This window comes from Cornus florida, unplaced genomic scaffold (genome assembly GCF_030987335.1).
Source record: "Cornus florida cultivar Cherokee Brave unplaced genomic scaffold, ASM3098733v1 CherokeeBrave_3.0.0_Hap2_Chr03, whole genome shotgun sequence".
NCBI lineage: Eukaryota > Viridiplantae > Streptophyta > Magnoliopsida > Cornales > Cornaceae > Cornus > Cornus florida.
This window is the reverse complement of record NW_026775573.1, coordinates 16,543,531-16,561,773: the sequence shown is the minus strand read 5'-3', so window position 1 is coordinate 16,561,773 and position 18,243 is coordinate 16,543,531. Positions and strand designations below refer to the sequence as shown.

General features: G+C 33.2%; 2 protein-coding genes across 2 annotated transcripts; both read right to left on the bottom strand.

The window, feature by feature from the left end:
• Window positions 1–229: 229 nt before the first annotated feature.
• Window positions 230–3,689, bottom strand: LOC132299703 (disease resistance protein RPS4B-like). Its single transcript, XM_059796472.1, has 5 exons — window positions 3,420–3,689; window positions 2,643–3,329; window positions 1,991–2,556; window positions 1,286–1,585; window positions 230–506 (listed from the first exon to the last, which is right to left on the bottom strand). The coding sequence occupies exons 1-4, from the start codon at window positions 3,612–3,614 to the stop codon at window positions 1,516–1,518; spliced, it is 1,518 nt and encodes a 505-aa protein (XP_059652455.1). The 5' UTR covers window positions 3,615–3,689; the 3' UTR covers window positions 230–506; window positions 1,286–1,515.
• Window positions 3,690–3,843: 154 nt separating this feature from the next.
• On the bottom strand, window positions 3,844–5,638 carry LOC132301176 (disease resistance protein RPV1-like). The gene is made up of 2 exons (XM_059798452.1): window positions 5,117–5,638; window positions 3,844–4,978 (listed from the first exon to the last, which is right to left on the bottom strand). Exons 1-2 carry the CDS (start codon window positions 5,578–5,580, stop codon window positions 3,844–3,846), a joined length of 1,599 nt encoding a protein of 532 aa, XP_059654435.1. The 5' UTR covers window positions 5,581–5,638.
• Window positions 5,639–18,243: the final 12,605 nt, after the last annotated feature.

Here is an 18,243-nt window from a genome sequence, read left to right as displayed (position 1 = left end):
AACTAAACAACCATGATTCTTCAGGCTGATTAGGTAGGAAACAGTTGTGTGTGTGTGTATATAATACAGGGAGATTTAGTGAAATTAACCCAAAGCACGATATTCCATATACCACCATATGGTTAAAAATATGAGCCTCCCAAAGAATTTTATAATCCGTTACCGACTTGCCTGCAAGCAAATTTTCGTCAAATGGAGGAACATATGATGGGGCAGTAGTGATTGAGCGATGCTTGTAAACCAGACTAACCCACACTTTCACATTCAACTAAACGGAGTGCAATAGAAATTCAGGTTCCTTGGCACACAAAAGCATAGGTCAAATATACACAAAACCATTACTACTACTATTACATTTACATACCACTAGGACCGTACAACACATCCAAAAGACACCACCACAAAAGGTCCGTACAACATACAAAAGACACCACCACCCAAAAAAAAAAAAAAAACACTTCAAAGGCACCACCAACAAACCCTTCAAGCATTAACTATTTTTCCTCCTGCAAAAATAAATAATAATAAGTAAATAAAGTCATTAATGGACGTTGAAATTCAAAAACAAAAAACTTTATAATCATTGGAAAAGAGGAGCAACAAACACTAGAGACTGTTAATGTATAACCATTGATCATTGAAGTCAATCGTGTAGAAAAATAATTTCCACTATAAATTTGCTTGAGATGATTAAATATGAACATGATATAGAATGTGGACTAGAAAAAGTCTGATTATACAAGTGAATTTAGGATGCAGTCATTATGGATAATGAGTTAGATGATCAGGACTAAAATATTTTATATTTAGTGTCTGGAAGCTCAAAAGAGTGATTCCTAAAGTCTTCTTGTCTCTAAATTATTGATTTCAAATGCTTACATCCGTTTCAAACTGAAAATATATAACATCGTGATATAATTAATCCATATTTCATATTCAAAATATATCTAATAAAATGATACTATCAATAATAATAATCAACTTTTTGTTAGCAACTGAACGGAGTGCAATAGAAAATTTCACCTCTAATGTACATATACAGAATACAAAATTAGAGTTCAGAAGAATTGAACCTAAATGAAGTTTTTTATTCACGAACTGAAGCTGATAATATCTATAGGGTTCTATGTGTTAAAGCTGCACTTAATTTCTTAAAATGAATTCATTTTTAGGTTTGATTTCAACATAATATAGTAATTTGCTTTGTTAATGAACCAATTGTGAAACACAAAAATTGAAACCTACATAATCCATAGCTGCCTATGATCCAAGGAGACCAACTTACCAGAAGTTGCAGATGTTCTAATTAAAATTCTGCCAATGATCGAAGGACGGACAGCAAGGCAAAGACCAAGAACAATATAAAGATGGTGATTGTGACGATACAATCCCAATAAAGCTCTTTGAAATACTACGAAGCTCAAACTCTGAGATGTACATATTTTGATAGTAGGCTCACAATCAATTATAGAAAATCGATGCTCAATCGAAGCAAAATCAGCAATCCACGCTCAATCAATTAGGGTTTTCTCGTGGAGAAGACTCAAGTTTCTTCTGCATTGCTTTTCTGGAGTGACTTAAGTACCTTTTGAAGGAAAAAAGTGAGTCATGTGATTTATTATTCTAATTTGAGTTGGGAAATCAAACACTATTTAAACACATTAATTAAACTCAGTGATTAAAAAAAAAATATGTAGTAAATATGAAGTTCCCTTTCAAAAAATTATTTGTCATTTATTTTTAATTGTTAGTATAAAATTTGGTTTTAAAAAAGAAACTTTTATTCTTTTACCAGGTTATAAGTTTAAATGTGGTAAATAAAATGTGATAAAAAACCATTTTGGTTGTAGTGGGTGGTTTTTTTTTGACATTTCAGCAACCAAAATGGGATCCATGATTTCCTTCATGAATAATATTCTTTTTAATTGTTTTTAGAATCATTCTTTTTCTTTTTAATATAATGGAGGTTTATTGAGTTCAGGACATTTACCCAACGAATGAGACTGATCCAGTAAAAATACCAGCGTTAAGAAGAATATTGGAATCCCTAACCGGCTTTACCGCAAGCACATTTTCATCAACTCGAGGAACATCTTCAGCAGAAGTGTCGGTATCCTTCTCATCGTCCTCGTAAACCAAACTAACCCCACACTTGTTCACCCGCAAGTCTGATGTCCACGTCCTTGTCGTTATTTCCACTTCCTCTCCATCAAAAAAAAAAGTACTATCCGGCCCTTCAGTCTGGTTTGGTACGTAGGAGAGCCACATCTGATCTTCAAAACTTGGATGATCTTCACATTTTGGATGATCAAAACCAACCATATCTCCGGCGAGTGAAGATAAATCTCCCTCGGTTATATTAAACAAATCAGGTATAAAACTAAGACGGCTAGTAGATTGATTATAGCGGCCAGAAAAAGCAACACAGAGAATAAACCCTTGTATCATCCGATCCACCCGAAAACGTACAACATTTCCATCCCTCTGGTTGTTGCACCACCTCGGAATCTCACTCCCCGTAACAACAATATTATACTGTCTTTTTTCATCCAGTCCCTGCATTGGACCAGCGAGCTCAGGCTTGATTGATATCTAGTACTATGTGTGTGCGTGTGTGTGTGTGTAAAGAGAGAGTAGCGTACCGCATAATGGAGTATATTTCTTCTAAAATTATATGTAAAATTGTTGTTGACTAATTTGGGACAATGGAAACAAGCCATGAATACTGCTTCTGCTGCTTTTGATTCCATTGATACGCTTTGCAATGAGGTGCAGTAGTGTGCACTCAACCCCAATAAATTTACTGGAAGCGCCCCAATCGATTCAAGCCTACTACACATGTTCACAAGGAGGACCTTCAGTGTCGGAAGGTTAGCGATGGTAGCTGGTAGGTTAGAAAAATTGTTTCTGCCTAGATTCAAAAATTCCAAGGACATCAAACTACCAATTTCGATGGGCACATGTGTTATATTGCAGCCTTCCATAGCTAATTTCCTGATCCTACTTGAAAACTGTAACGACAAAATGCTTGATTCTAGCGACGATCTCTGAAAATATGTTGGCCACTGTAATTTGGAGCAGCCCGACAGATTGACATCAATGAGAGACTTCAACATGAAAATGCTCAAGGGTATCTTCTCAAGATTCTCACAGTTATTCAGATCCAAGACAACAAGACTATTCAAACATCCAATAGATTGGTTAACATCTACCAGCTTTGTACAACCACTCAGCAACAATTTCTCAAGACTGTTTAACCCCGTGAAGTCTGGAGTTCTGATCAAGAAAATGGAATGACTAAGATTGAGGTATTTCAATTTGCACATAACCTGTCAGCAACAAAAACATAAAATAAATTTCAATGCATGTCATACTACTAACTAAGTTTGAAGGAGATGAGAACAGTAGTATCATCGTACCTTAGTTCCTCTCCAAACTTGTTTAAGCTTGCTATGGCTCAAGTCAATGGCAACCAGGTTATCCATAATAATGGTTGATGGAATGCATGTTAAAGAAAATCCTTTCCAAGATAGCCATACTAGTCTACCAGAAAGATATTCGTAGCTTCCACTTAGATGAACAAAATCGAGTTGAAGCAGTCTCAGCATCTCCATCTTTGTGAATGCCTTCCAATTTAATCGTAGTTCCTCTGACCTTGGCAAGTTCAGGACTAAGCCTTGAACTGCTTCTGTCCCCTGATGATAATAAAAAGTTGTAGATATAAGAATATAAATATTTGTATATATATGTCATATTGCGTTGAAAATAAGTTCACATCCTAGATTGTGTGACTTTCATGATGTGTAGTGTACTATGGCATTTTTACACTGACAAGATATGTAATTAATTTAGGCATTGGGCTCTTACTGTGTTATTTCTCAGTACATCTAGAATGTCTTCATAATACCACAGTCTACTACGTTTGCCGGGCATCTCAGGGGATTCTTGACGGACAATCTCTCTACCCATGTCTTGAATCAAATCATGCATCACCAGCTGGTTGCGCCCATCAATGCTAACAAGACAACGACGAGATAGAACCCCAATTTGACATTCTGGGAAGAAACCGCAGCCTTCTAATATTTTGATGGAAAAATCTTGGTCCATTCCAACAAAAAAACATGCAATATGTAGGAATAAACCCTTTTGTTCAACATCAAGTGAGTCGAAGCTCAGCCTAAGTTGTCCTTGAACATCATTATGAGGAATCTTTTTCAACTTCTTCAATTTACTTCTCCATTCAGGTACGGTTTTGTCCGACAAAAAGGAACCTAAAATTTCAAGAACTAAAGGAAGCCCCTTAGCATATGTCACTATTTCCTTAGAGAGGACCTCATAGTCTTCTACAGGACGGTCTCTCCTAAAGGCATGCCACTTGAAGAGTTGAAGAGATTCCTCCTCATTCAACTCATCCAGCTTATACATCTCATCCACTCGAAGTCGAAGTGAACTTATTGCAGACAAATCTCTAGTTGTTACTATGATTCTACTTCCCGGACTTAACAAATCATGACTTATGGCCAATGCCCTCAATTGGGAGATGTTATCCACGTCATCAAGAACAAGAAGAACCCTTCGACACCATGCTCGCCGTTTTATTACTTCGATTCCATCATCCTCGCTTCTTATTCCATGATTTTCACCCATCCGGAGATCACAAAGAAGCTTTTCTTGTAATTTAACAAGGCCATTAGGTTGCTTCGAAGTTCGTCCAACATTTGCAAGAAAGCTACTGCTTTCAAACTCACGATGTATGCGATTATACATTGCCTTAGCAATTGTAGTCTTACCTATTCCCCCAATCCCCCATATGGCAACAATCCTAACATCATCTCTATTTGACCCCAACTTTAGAAACTCACTTAGTTGTTGAACACGATACTGTATTCCAACTGGGTAGTCCGCAACACTTAAACATGTAGGATTTAATTTTTGTGCGACTTCTCCAACAACAATCTCAATAAACTTCGACTCACACCTGCAATATTTATGTTTTTTTTTTAAATGAAACTAAGCAATTATTATATGCAGAGAGGTGGAAGATGAAAGTAAACAAGTGATCCAACTGGTAATGTTTTAGATTGCTTTTTTGAAGAGAAGAAAGAGAATTAAGTACCCGTTGGCCACATTTTGGAGGACGTAACCGGACAAATTGACAGCCTCAGCTAGAGCCAACCTCCATTTCTTCACTGATTCCAAGTTGAACCGTTTTTCGTGATTGGCAAATGCTTCTGCATAGCAACCCATCTGTGAGCGAACGTCGATGGGTTGGACATCATAAAAGATGGGAATAACAATGTGATTAAGTGTCCTCTTGCAATCCATGATCTTTTTAAGTTCATCAAGGCACCATCTCGAGGATGCGTAGTTTTCGGAGAATATGATAACAGAAACCTTAGATTGCTCGATTGCTTGGAGCAATCCCGGACCAATTTCTTCTCCTCGTGTGAGTTTCGTGTCATCTCTGAATGTGTAAAAACCATGGCGCTCCAAAGCGGCCAAGAGGTGGCCCGTGAATTTCTTCCGACTATCAACACCGCTGAAAGACAAGAACACATCGTAAATACAGGAAGCTACCATTTTTAAAGCTGAGTCGATCAGATCAAAAGACAGAATGCCATTGACTTTGAAAGAAATTAGGCATCTCAAGTCTCAAGTGGCGGTCCTTTTACACATCTCAACTCTCATACATGGGGTCAGCAGTCAAAAAGAAGAGCTGCTACACACTGACAATTACAATGGTGGACCCAACATCATGACTTTATGCTCGGTCCTTGGCTAAAACATTACTACATTTAGAGTTGTTTTGATTGTACTGAACCTGAATAAAAATAAGGACAATACTCGGATACAATCCACATCCAACCTGCCTATGTAATCTAATCAAATTACGACACGTGTTTAAAATTAATATAAAATTAAATCAATTACCTATGAAATCCAATCAAATTACGACACGTGTTTAAAATTAATATAAAATTAAATTGGGCATTGCCCATTAATTTTCGGGTGTAACCCTATTTTTTTTTGTTTTCTCTCGTCTCTCCTAAAATCTGCAGCGGTGCCTTCTTCCTCCTCCCACTCGACGAACACGATCGGGTCTGCTCGCAGCCCACTAGCCGGCGGGGGAAGTTTGGATCCACCGGTCACGCACAGCAGCGGCGAGACCAAATTAGTCTCGGACATACCCAAATAGCAGTCCCTTCATCTACCACCCCCATCTGAATAGAGAGAGAGTCGTATTCGCAGGCCACTATCGCCACCATCTCCGCCGGACTGAACTTCCAGCACAGACCACCATCGCCTGACTGAACATCGCCGACCACTCGCCGTCACTCGCTCATGCGAGTATATCTAACGCGTTTGTCACGCGCACACGCGCCCCATCTTCTTCGGCTATTGCAAAACAGGCTCCGAGCTTCGATCGTGATGTGAGTATGTTGACAGACCAAGTGAGTATGTTATTCATTTTCTGCAGAAAAACACCACTTCCTCCATTTGACAAATTTCTTGTGGGTAGAATCTGCCTCCTTGGAGTTCTTGGGTACAAAAATATTAATTGTGTAATTCATTGCTATAGAAAAATTGACAAAGGGATAAAAGTATGCTTCTCCGACTCTTGGTTCTGCCATGACCAATCTCACACCAGCTTGTACCTTTATACTTTGTATTTCTGTTAATCTTGTTTAGTTATATCTTTGTTTCCGATCTTCTGATCCACTTATGCTGCACAAGTATATGAAATTCTCATCTTCTGATCCACTTCCCCCGGCCGGCGCGTGTTCGTCGAGTGGGAGGAGGAAGAAGGCGCCGCTGTAGATTTTAGGAGAGACGAGAAGGAAAAAAAAAATTGGTTATACCTGAAAGGCTGAAATTGATGGGCTGCCTAACTTAATTTCATATTAATTTTAGAAACCTGTCGCAAATTGATTGGACCACATAAGCAAATTGGATGAGGTTCGTCAAACATCCAAGTATTATCCTATAATAATTATAGTTAGAGGTGTGTCTCTGAAGTCATAACGCGGTAGACACGTTAAAATAATTATAATTAGAGGAGTGTCTCGTAACGCGCTCAATTAAATATAATATATTATTTGACTATTAGTAATTTTATAAATAAGTAGACTTGATTTTTTTTTTTTTTTTTTTTTTTTTTTAAGGTAAAGTACAATCACACTGAGGTTTGGCAAAAAAAATACCCAGAGAAAACTTATCAGTTTTTTGAACAAAAACATCCTATGATGTTTCAAAAATGGACAAAGGTACCCTTGTACATGAAAAATTGATCAAATTACCCTTTAACCGTTGTGAGACTTTTTTAACTTTACAATTTAATAAATTGGACCAATTTATCCTCATGAACAATTTATGCATAAAAATAAAAAATAAAAACTTTATAATTTTTATTTATTTATTTATTTTGTTATTTACTTTATAAATGTCTCAATTTCTTAAAAATATAGACGTCTAAAATTATTTTTTAATCCAATACATATATTTCAAATAAATTATATTTTGTTATTACATCTTTTTCTTTTTCTTTTTCTTTTTTAAATTAAGATACTTAATTCTTTCGTCTAAAAAAATTAAACCAATCTTTTTTCCTTAAAAATAAAAAATACGGTATCAATAGAACTTTATGCATCTTAAATCATATATCAAATATTATGCATTTTTCAACATAAAAAGGGAAAAAATAATAATAATAAAACAAAGGGAAAAAAAAATAATAATAAAACAAAGGCATGCATAAAGTTATACTGGTACCTATTTTCTTTTATGTTGGGAAGTGCATAATATTTGATATATAATTTAATATGCATAAAGTTATACTGGTAGCATATTTTTTTATTTTTAAGGAAAAGAGATTGGTTTAATTTTTTTACATGAAAAAATTAAGCATCTTAATTAAAAAAAAAAAAAAAAAAAAGAAGTAATAACAAAATATAATTTATTTGAAATATATGTATTGGATCAAAAAATCATTTTAGACGTCTACATTTTTAGGAAGTTGGGACATTTATAAAGTAAATAACCAAAAAAAAAAAAAAAAGTAAACAATATAAAGTGTTTTTTTTTACTTTTTTTTATGTATAAATTGTTCATGAGGGTAGATTGGTCCAATTTATTAAATTATAAAATCAAAAAAGTCTCCTAAACGGTCAAAGGATAGTTTGGTCAATTTCTTATGTAAAAGGGGTGTCTTTGTCCAAATTTGAACCTTTAAGGAATGTCTTTGTCCAAAATATAAATAAGTTTCATTTGAATATCCTTTTGTTAAATGGTGTAATTATATTTTATCCTTTTTTTTTTTTTTTTTTTTTAATAGTACATTTTCATTGAATGGGTATAAGATAAGCTGCACCCAATATCTACCACGTACTGTATATGGCACTATGTCCTGATATATGCTCACACTATTTATTTCTATTTTACTTGAATAATAATATTAAAAAGTTACAATGTTACAATAGTACAAATCACAAATATGTGAGAATCAAACCTCAAATATGATGTTTCATAAGACACCGGAGATAATTACCACTTAAGATACCAGAGTCAATTAGTAGGGATGTACAAAAAAAAAATTATGGGATCGAATCGAATTGGGGCTTCAGTGGGAAGCACCGTGGAATTGAACTGAATTGAAATTTCTGCTTCAATTCTCATGGCTTCGATCTTGATCTTGATCCTGATTTTAAATATTAGGAGCCATTCATCTACGGTTCGAAATATGTGTGTATATATATATATATTTAAGTATATAAATATTTGAGTATATATTTAATTGCATACATAATACTACGTACATATTGTCAGTTTGTCTGCCAGTGGTCCACCTTACTGTCTTTTTTTTTTAAAGCAATTTTATTATTATTTTTTTTTATTATTATTATTATTTTTTTTTTTTCTGAAAAGCTCCACGCTAGTGTCTTGGTAAATGCGTAAAGGCACACTTCCCGAAAAGGAAAAAAAAATGTATAAAGGCACCAAAAGACATATTGTCAAAATGATTCGGCTCCAGTTTCAAACTTGTGAATTTATTATTATTTTTTTTTCCTGAAAAGCTCCACGCTAGTGTCTTAGTAAATGCATAAAGGCACACTTTCCGAAAAGGAAAAAAAAATGTATAAAGGCACAAAAAGACATATTGTCAAAACGATTCGGCTCCAGTTTCAAACTTGTGAAAATCGAAAATATTCGAACCGTATATATATATATATATATGAGTATATATTTAATTGTATACATAATACAAATTGTCAGTTTGTCTGCCAGTGGTCGACTTGGTGTCTGTTATTTTAAAAAAAGACAAATTTTTTTTTTTGTTTTTTAAAAGCTCCACGATAGTGTCTTAGTAAACATAAAGGCACAAAAAGACATATTGTCCACTGTAAACTACAAAACAAAAAGTTAAAACCAAATAAGTTGAATAACCAATGTAAACATAAACCATTAAACCTACCTATTACCGAATTACACTATTACCTAAGTTTCTAACCATGCCGCCTCCCTCCTCCCATGTGTTCCGTATCATAGACTTACACTAAGGGCAGCTGCACCGGACTCTTCAAAGCCCATTTTGGGCGAGCCAATGCACTAAAGGCTGTGCAGCAACCTAATTAAATTTAATGAGGTCCATTAGCGATCGCGATTCGGCTCGCACTATTCAGCGAGTGGTCCACGATCTTTGTAATTTTTTTTTTATTTTTTCCTAAAGCCAAACGGCGCTAATTAAATTTAATGAGGTCCATTAGCGATCGCGATCCGGCTCGCACTATTCAGCGAGTGGTCCACGATCTTCGTAATTTTTTTTTTGTTTTTTCCTAATGCAAAACGGCGCCGTTTTACATTAGGCCTTTTTGTTTTATTCTGCAACGGCTCTGTACGGTACCAAATAGTGTTTGGCAGAAATTTTTTTTTTTGAAAAAAACCTAAAAATAGGTTATTTAGAGCTCTTTTTTGGGAAAAAAGTAAAATAAAATTCATTAAATAAATATTATTTAGGCATTGTTTGTCCAAAAAAAAAATTTGGGCCAAAAATAAATTTAAAAACCTTTTTTTTTTTTTCCCCCTTAAAGTTTGGTCTTTTTTAAAAAAAAATTTGCTTTAAATTTTGAAATGTGTAGGCTAAATAGTGTATTTAGCCGTTAAGGCACTATTTCTACAATACCAAACAGTACCTTAACATCTATAATTTTTAAAAACAAAGTTTAAAAATTCAATTTTTTTTAACTTTATTCAAAAAAAAAAATTAATTAAAAATTTTAAAATCTCAGTAAATACCCCAACTCCTACCATTCATCACATCTAATACATCTCTATTATCTACCATTCAACTTATTTCTTTTTCTATTTTCTCAATCTTAGCTATTATTTTCAAAGTCATTTCGTTTCCATAGATCCTCTATTGGGATTTCTATACCATGGCATAGCAAATTCTTATTTGGATTATAGTAACATATGTTCTGACGTTTCTGAAATATTTATACTTTATACAATTGGTGAATTCAATGTATTATAGAATTGATAGTGTCCACTTGATTACAAGAGATATTTATATATGTATACGATGACGATCAATACATGAATATAAATAGTAATCATAAATTGTTCATAGTCGGTAATTATGGATGGACTTATAATTAATTAAAACTTGAACTGGATCCGCGTTAGGTTGAGATATATTGCGAGAGCCGTCGTATGCAATTGCTCCATATCACCGTCATGTCATTTGAGTCTTAAGTATGAGAAAAGTATAAACTCTTTTATTAATTAATAATTACTTTGATTTGTTCGGCGGATACTTCGGGATCCTTAGACTAACACTTTTAGTAGTTATGTAATTAATAGTTAAAGGGTTATATTTTCAATATTTGCATCATTACTACTTGTATTTATTTTGTATTGATTATGGTTGATCACAAAGTAAATTCGAAAGCCTTCATGTGTTTTTTAGACAAAATGATTTATTATATATTTATTTATTTACATTATTATTTTTGTCAAACAAATATTTTATTGTGATCGAGTCAGAAATAATCAAAGGTACCAAAATAAATATATTAATTAAGTAGTCAGATTGATGGCTTTATTTATCCGATAACTAATTATGCATAAAGGGGTCAAAGTGCAACATTGACTTAGAGGTTATTTATTATTTAATTGGAATTCAATTAATTTCTTTTAGTGGAGTAGAAATTAATTTATGAATTAATTGAATTGGGTCTATGGACCAGGCCAATTATTAATTCATTGTAGCCAATAAAATAATAAGCCAAAGGATTCTCACTCATAACCCAACTTGATATTGGAATCCTATTAGATTTAAGACATGTGAATTAAAAATTGAGAAGGATTTATTATTTCTTTTTCCTTATCTTTATGTTACCTATATATATATATGGTCTATGTATATTTTAAGGGTGATTTTTAGTAAAAGGAAAAAGATATATATTTTCTCTTTCTATAAAATTTGAGTTAATGTTCTCATCTAATGGAGGCTCTCACAAGCCTAACTTTCCAAAGTTATTCATGGAGGCTTATAAATGATTCTTAAAGGCAAAACAATTATCAAGAAGATGAAAATACAAGGAGAAAGCATCTTGCTAAGGGATCTACAATAAGTGAGAACATTCATTAATTTTAGAGGAAAGATTTAAAGGTTTACTCAGACCTTTGATGTAAGTATTCAATCTGTTAATTGAATGATACATCATATTTTATTTTTGCATAAAACTGGCCTCTATATGATGAATCAAGATCTATGAATCAAAATCCCTCGAAAAGTTTTTAAAACTTGCACGTTTCCTAACAGTGGTATCAGGGCATGATTTGATTCATTACTAGAAATCATGTGTTTATCAAAATTCATCATTCATGGATCCAATTTTGAAATGCATATATTTATTTATTAATGTATGTTGATGTATGAATTAATATATTGATATATATTAATACATGATAATGTATGTATAATTGTGAATGAATGATGATGTATGTTTGGGCCATGGATGAAATTTATTGGTTATTTGAATGTAATTTTATCTTTGGATGAATGTAATTAAGGCTTTGATTTAGCCATTTGAAAGTTCAATGATGTAATTTAATTTTTTCCATTATATTTCAAATTGTAAATTTATTTAAAGCCATGTAATCTTCATCAAATGATACTTTGAAGCTTCAAGAAGGTCTGAAAGGGTTAAATTATGCTTCAGTAATTTTCTAGAATTTTTTCGAATTTTTCAGAATTTTTCTGAAATTTTTTGAGGCCTAATTTAATTTTCTGGAATTTTTCAAGCCTTTTTCTGGTGACCGGCGGCGAAAAGTACTGCCGGAAGATGACACGGGATCAAGTGTGATGCGGTACACTACCATACCATGCAACCTGATCCATAACCATTGGATCTGATCAAAGGGAGAGGAGGAATCCCATGCAATGGAAGGAATGTGCAATTAGCACCTTGGTATTCAAGCTGGCGCGTGAGGAACACGCGGTTCCTCACGCGCCAGCACATAGAGGAGCTTCAATGCTCGTGGCAGCACGTGATAGTGCGTGCCATGCACCCTTTGTTGTCGCCGGTGCGTGGCAGCGCGTGAAGGCGCGTGCCACGTGCCTATTGCTACTCCCAGCGCGTGGGAATGATTACTAGCTTCCCTAGGCGCGTGCCAGCGTGTGTGGGGTCCTCCGTGCTCATTCCAAGTGGCGTTTTACTTCTCCTAACGAGTACCAGCTTCTTATAAGTGTTTACAGACTGTTGAAGGACGTCCGTACAATAAGAATAGTATTTAAATGTTAAAAACTAAATCCATGGGCCATTTAAATTGCTATTGTCTGTGGTTTAATTATTTATATGATGCATGGAATAATTTAATGCTGATTATTATTGTTCATGCATTGGATCCATGATTTTTTATCTAAATAGCTTGATTTATATAAATTAAATTATGAAGATAAATTAGATTTGATTGCTAATTAATTTGAGGGTATTTATTAGGAAACGAAAAATTATTTTTGTAAATTATTTTAAAATAATGCCTCAAATTAAATATTAGTGAATCATTTAAAATTAAGATATTTTCTAAATTTAATTGGATTAAAATCAAGGCGTTTAGCATGCATTAAATTATGAATAGAAAACCCTAATTATGAATGATTAAAAATTGAGTGGGAGCGGGAATTTTTATACATTACCCCATGGCTTTCGTTATTAAAACCATTGTAATTAGATCTTCAAAAATAAGGCCCCTCGCATGATTTGATGAGTCTTAATATTATAAGAATGGTTGTCTCATGAAAATAAAAATATTAAATGTTCATTGTAATTAGATTAAAAAAAATAAGGCCCTACGCATGATTTAAAGAGTCTAGATTATAATGACAAGATATTTAATGTTTTATTTATCATTAGAGCTTTAATAACGTTATACACTTAATCTAAAATCAATAGTGTTAGCTCCCCAACAGAGTGGTTTACACTAGATGATTTTAGAAAAGCTAAACAAAATCGGGAATCATTTCATATGATAGACAAGGCATTGTATTAAGAGATATGGAAATGATAGGATTTGTCCGCCAATAGTAATAATGAACTTCGCCAACCGAATAAGTTATTGGCATATTGGTTATCCGATTTTTCATACAGTGGTTAAGGGACCCATATATTATTATTTTAATGGAAGTGCTCACCTAATAGCAAATGAATCCCAACAATAATAATAATGAACTCCTCCATCAGGATAAGTTATTGACGTATTGATTGTGTAATTTATTATACTACAGAGTTGAGGGACCCACATTAATTAAAAGGGAATGTTCACCAATAGTGATAATGAAATCTTATTCTATTGATATTTATTATATTATGTGGTTAACAAACTCATTTTAATTTTAAATATGCATGATAGTTTTAATAATTCACCTTGCATGTTGTATAAATGCATTTATATTCAGATATTATGTCTAATCCATTTTATCTGCTTGCTTACATATTTAATATATTTGGATCTCATTTATATTGACTGGAAAACGAACTTAAATATTTTATTCACAACGTAGTGGTACAAAATATATTTACTACTCCCATACCTAATTCTTTTATTTTAAGATACCTAAGAGAACATTAATACTGTTAATAAGTGAAATAAAGCAAATGATTTGGTTTGGTGCTATATTTTAGAACTTATCTTGAATACATTCCAAAGCTATTATTTGCATTATTTTCTTCAAGCATCATGTTAAATATCAATAAAATGTTTTGGTGAGATTAGATAGTGTTTATGCCTTAGTACTGTATCAGACTTGATTACCATTGAGATAGCCTAAGGAACTCCAGTAAGAGATCGGATTTTTGAAAATGATTGTTTATTATTTAAAAGTATAACTGGAGGTCAATAAGGCTAACTTGGGTGATAAGTTTCAAGTTGACATGATTATTGCCTTGTTACTAAACTTGTTTGACTATTTTAGAGTGAACTAAATAAGGAACCAGTTTGAATTCACACTCGCTGATATTCTTATAAAATTGGTAACATATGAAGGGATAATCAAAAGTATGGACGTTTCTATCAATCTAACCTAGTCTATATCATCTTCTTCTAGGCCCAAGTGGAAGGGCAAAGGAAAGGAGAAGGATGATAATAAGACTAGGCTAGCACAAAACATAGGTATTCAAAAGGTTAAAGGGAATAAGGCAGTGTATGTTGAGGGTGAAGGAAACTGTTTCTTTTACCGCTAACTAAGACACTAAAGGACGAATTGTCTAAGTAATGACGTGGCATAGGAAAATGTGTATTTGATCATTGAGCCATGTTATATGGTTGTATCTATTAATTCCTGATGGATAGATTCTGGAGTCACTAAACATGTTTGCAATTCGTTGCAAGGATTTCAGGAATCCAGAAGCCTCGATGATATGGATATATATTTGTACTTGACCTGATGTCAAGGTTGTAGCTAAGTAAGTGGGAGTATTACATCTGAAATTAGAGAGTATGAGAATATTAGTATTAGAGAACTATCTTTATGCACAGATATTAGACGCAGTCTAATTCTTGTTTCACTTTTGGTTTATAAAAACTGTATTGTTATTTTGTAAAACTAGTTTTATAAAATTGAATAGATGTGCGATTGCTTCTGGTACATAGAAAGATGGTTGATATACTATAACCACAAGCTCTTAATATTTGCAGGATGTAGAAACTAATATTGCATCTTTTAGATTGAATGTTAAGAGAAAATTTGTTATTCTTGACTCATTGTATTTTTAGTGTCTATTTTTGGGTTATAATCAGTCAAAATGAGATTCAAAAATTGGTCAAAGAAGGTTTATAACCTAGTGAGGCAGGGAAGCCTAAACCAACTTGTGAATCCTGTATTGAATGATAGATAACCCTAAGGGCTTACTCAGCCAAATGAAATAGACATAAAGAATAATTGGAGTAGGTACAGACAGACACGTGTGGTCTTATGAACATCCAAGCAAGATTACTCGCGTTTTGGATAAATTTATCTGATGTGACATGAGTCTTAAACTTTTGGTATATTCCAAAAGTGTCAAGATTGATGTGGAGCACAAATTAGGTAAACTTATCAAAACACTTCGATCTGATCGTGGATATGAGTATTTCTTGAGATAGTGCAAATACTATATGGTCAATGAGGGTGTGGTGTACCAGTTTTTCCACAATTGAATTGAGGTGTCAAATAGGAATAACAGAATTCTGCTTAACATGGTTAGATCTATGATAAGTGATGCTACATTATCTCTTTCATTTAAGAGTTTAGTGTTAATGATATCGATGCGCATTATGAACTGCATTCCATCTTAGTCTATCTCAAGGATACCGTTTGAGCTGTGTTTTTTACTAAATCTTAGTTTGAATCACATGCACATATGGGGTAGTCTTGCACATGTGCGCTTGATATGGACAAGTGAGTTGGAAGCAGATCATACGCATGATAGATTTGATAGCTACTCTAAAGGCACTAGGATGGATTATTTTATGATCTCAATGATAAAAATTAATTGTTTACACTCACTGTTTATCTATAAGAGGATCATATTATGAATCACATACCTAGTAGCATAATGTTAGAGAATATGGTATGTCTACCAGATGTACCACATATGAACACACTTATTATATGTATTAAGAATTATATATGAATTCCTTATTGGTGCATAAGCATCATCTAGTACACAGATTCCTGCATCGGTACATTGTTGTAGTGGGAGGATTATCATCCAATCTGACAGAATCATGTTTTTAGGTGAGACCTTTATGGACATCCTTGTTAAATATGAGTTATACCCAGTAAGCTACACGGAAACGTGAACTGATATTGATACAGATCGTTTTGGCAAGTTGCTATAAAATCAGAGTTAGAATCTATGTATACTAATAAAATCTGGGATCTTGTAGAACTTTCTAGTAGGATGATACCTATGGAAGGCAAGTTAATCTGCAAAAGGATACTAGAAGATTTCTTAGTAAATGAACCATATGTGTACAGGGTAATGTCATTATTTTTCTAATTCTATATATTGTTGACATCCTACTCATTTATAATGACGTGGAAGCTTTATCATCATTTAAGAGGTAGTTGTTCAATTATTTTAAAATGGTGGATTTTCAATATATAAGCTATATTCCTAGGATCAAGCTTTTACAAGATCAGGTTAAAAGGAAAATAGGTTTCTCTTAATAATCCTATATTGATAAAGTTTTTTACTAGGTTTGGTATTCAAAACTCAAAAAATGAGTTTTTGCGTTATTGACATGGATTGCTCTCTCTACTAAGTAGTTATCCAAGACTAACAGAGAAGATTGGGTAAATGAGACTAGAAAAATATGCTTCGGCATATGGGAGTCTCATATATGTCATGGTCAATACCAAACAGGACATCCGCTACATAGTAGGGATAGTCAGTAAATATCAGTCCAATCCTAGACTTCATAATTGGTCTGTTGTGAAAAATATCATAAAGTACCTTAAAAGAACCAATAATCTCATACTCATTTATGGATGTGATGATATGGTCCTAGTCAGGTATGCTAGTTCTGATTTTCAATTAGAAATTGATACTATGAGATTCATGACTTTGTGTATGTTCACTCAATGGAAGGTAAATCAGTTAGTAGAGTGTTAAGTAGATTTCAACTGCTAATTCAAACATGAAGGTGGAGTACATTGCAGCCTTAAAGGTTGCAATAGAAGCCTTTTAGTTTGATCTCACTGATTTAGAGGTTATGTAGCTTACTAGCCTGCCTATCAAGTTATATTACGACAATAGTGCAGAAGTAGTTCAAACCAATGTACCAAGGTTCCATAGAGGAACAAGGTACACTGAGAGGAAATTATCATGTCCTACGTGATATTGTCTGGCAAGAAAATGCACTCGTGGCTATAACATTGCGTTGAAACACAACTTTGTTGATCCATTAACAAAGTATTATGATCAATAATTTTGATCATCACCTGGATAACATTGGAGTTAGATGCAATCCTAATTGACTATGAGGGCAAGTGAGAGCTGTTGGGATTTATATGCCCTGGCATAGCAAATTCTTATTTGGATTATAGTGACATATGTTCCTGACGTTTCTGAAATATTTATGTTTTATACAATTGATGAATTCAATGTATTATAGAATTGATAGTGTCCACTTGATTACAAGAGATATTTATATATATATGTGATGGCGATTAATACATGAATATAAATAATAATCATAAATTGTTCATAGTCGGTAATTATGGATGGACTCATAATTAATTAAAACTTAAACTGGATTTGCGTTAGGTTGAGATATATTGCGAGAGTCGTCGTATGCAATTACTCCCTATCACCGTCATGGCATTTGACTCTTAAGCATGAGAAAATTATAAACTCTTTTATTAATTAATAATTATTTTGATTTGTTCGGCGGATACTTCGGGATCCTTAGACCGACACTTTGGGTAGTTATGTAATTAATAGTTAGAGGGTTATATTTTCAATATTTGCATCATTGTTACTTGTATTTATTTTGTATTGATTATGGTTGATCACAAAGTAAATTCGAAAGTTTTCGTGTGTTTTTTAGACAAAATGATTTATTATATATTTTTTATTTAAATTATTATTTTTGTCAAATAAATGTTTTATTGTGATCGAGTCAGAAATAATCAAAGGTACCAAAATAAATATATTAATTAAGTAGTCAGATTGATGGCATTATTTATTCGATAACTAA

Bases quoted from the DNA above. Each gene is read 5' to 3' on its own strand.
- LOC132299703 (XM_059796472.1), bottom strand. From the start codon at position 3,614: ATGGAGATGCTGAGACTGCTTCAACTCGATTTTGTTCATCTAAGTGGA. The intron at 3,330-3,419 runs GTACGATGATAC...TGTTGCTGACAG, and splicing joins AAGTTTGGAGAGGAACTAAG to GTTATGTGCAAATTGAAATA. The intron at 1,586-1,990 runs GTAAATGTCCTG...TTCCTTCAAAAG, and splicing joins GGATCAGTCTCATTCGTTGG to GTACTTAAGTCACTCCAGAA.
- LOC132301176 (XM_059798452.1), bottom strand. From the start codon at position 5,580: ATGGTAGCTTCCTGTATTTACGATGTGTTCTTGTCTTTCAGCGGTGTT. The intron at 4,979-5,116 runs GTACTTAATTCT...TAAATATTGCAG, and splicing joins CTCCAAAATGTGGCCAACGG to GTGTGAGTCGAAGTTTATTG.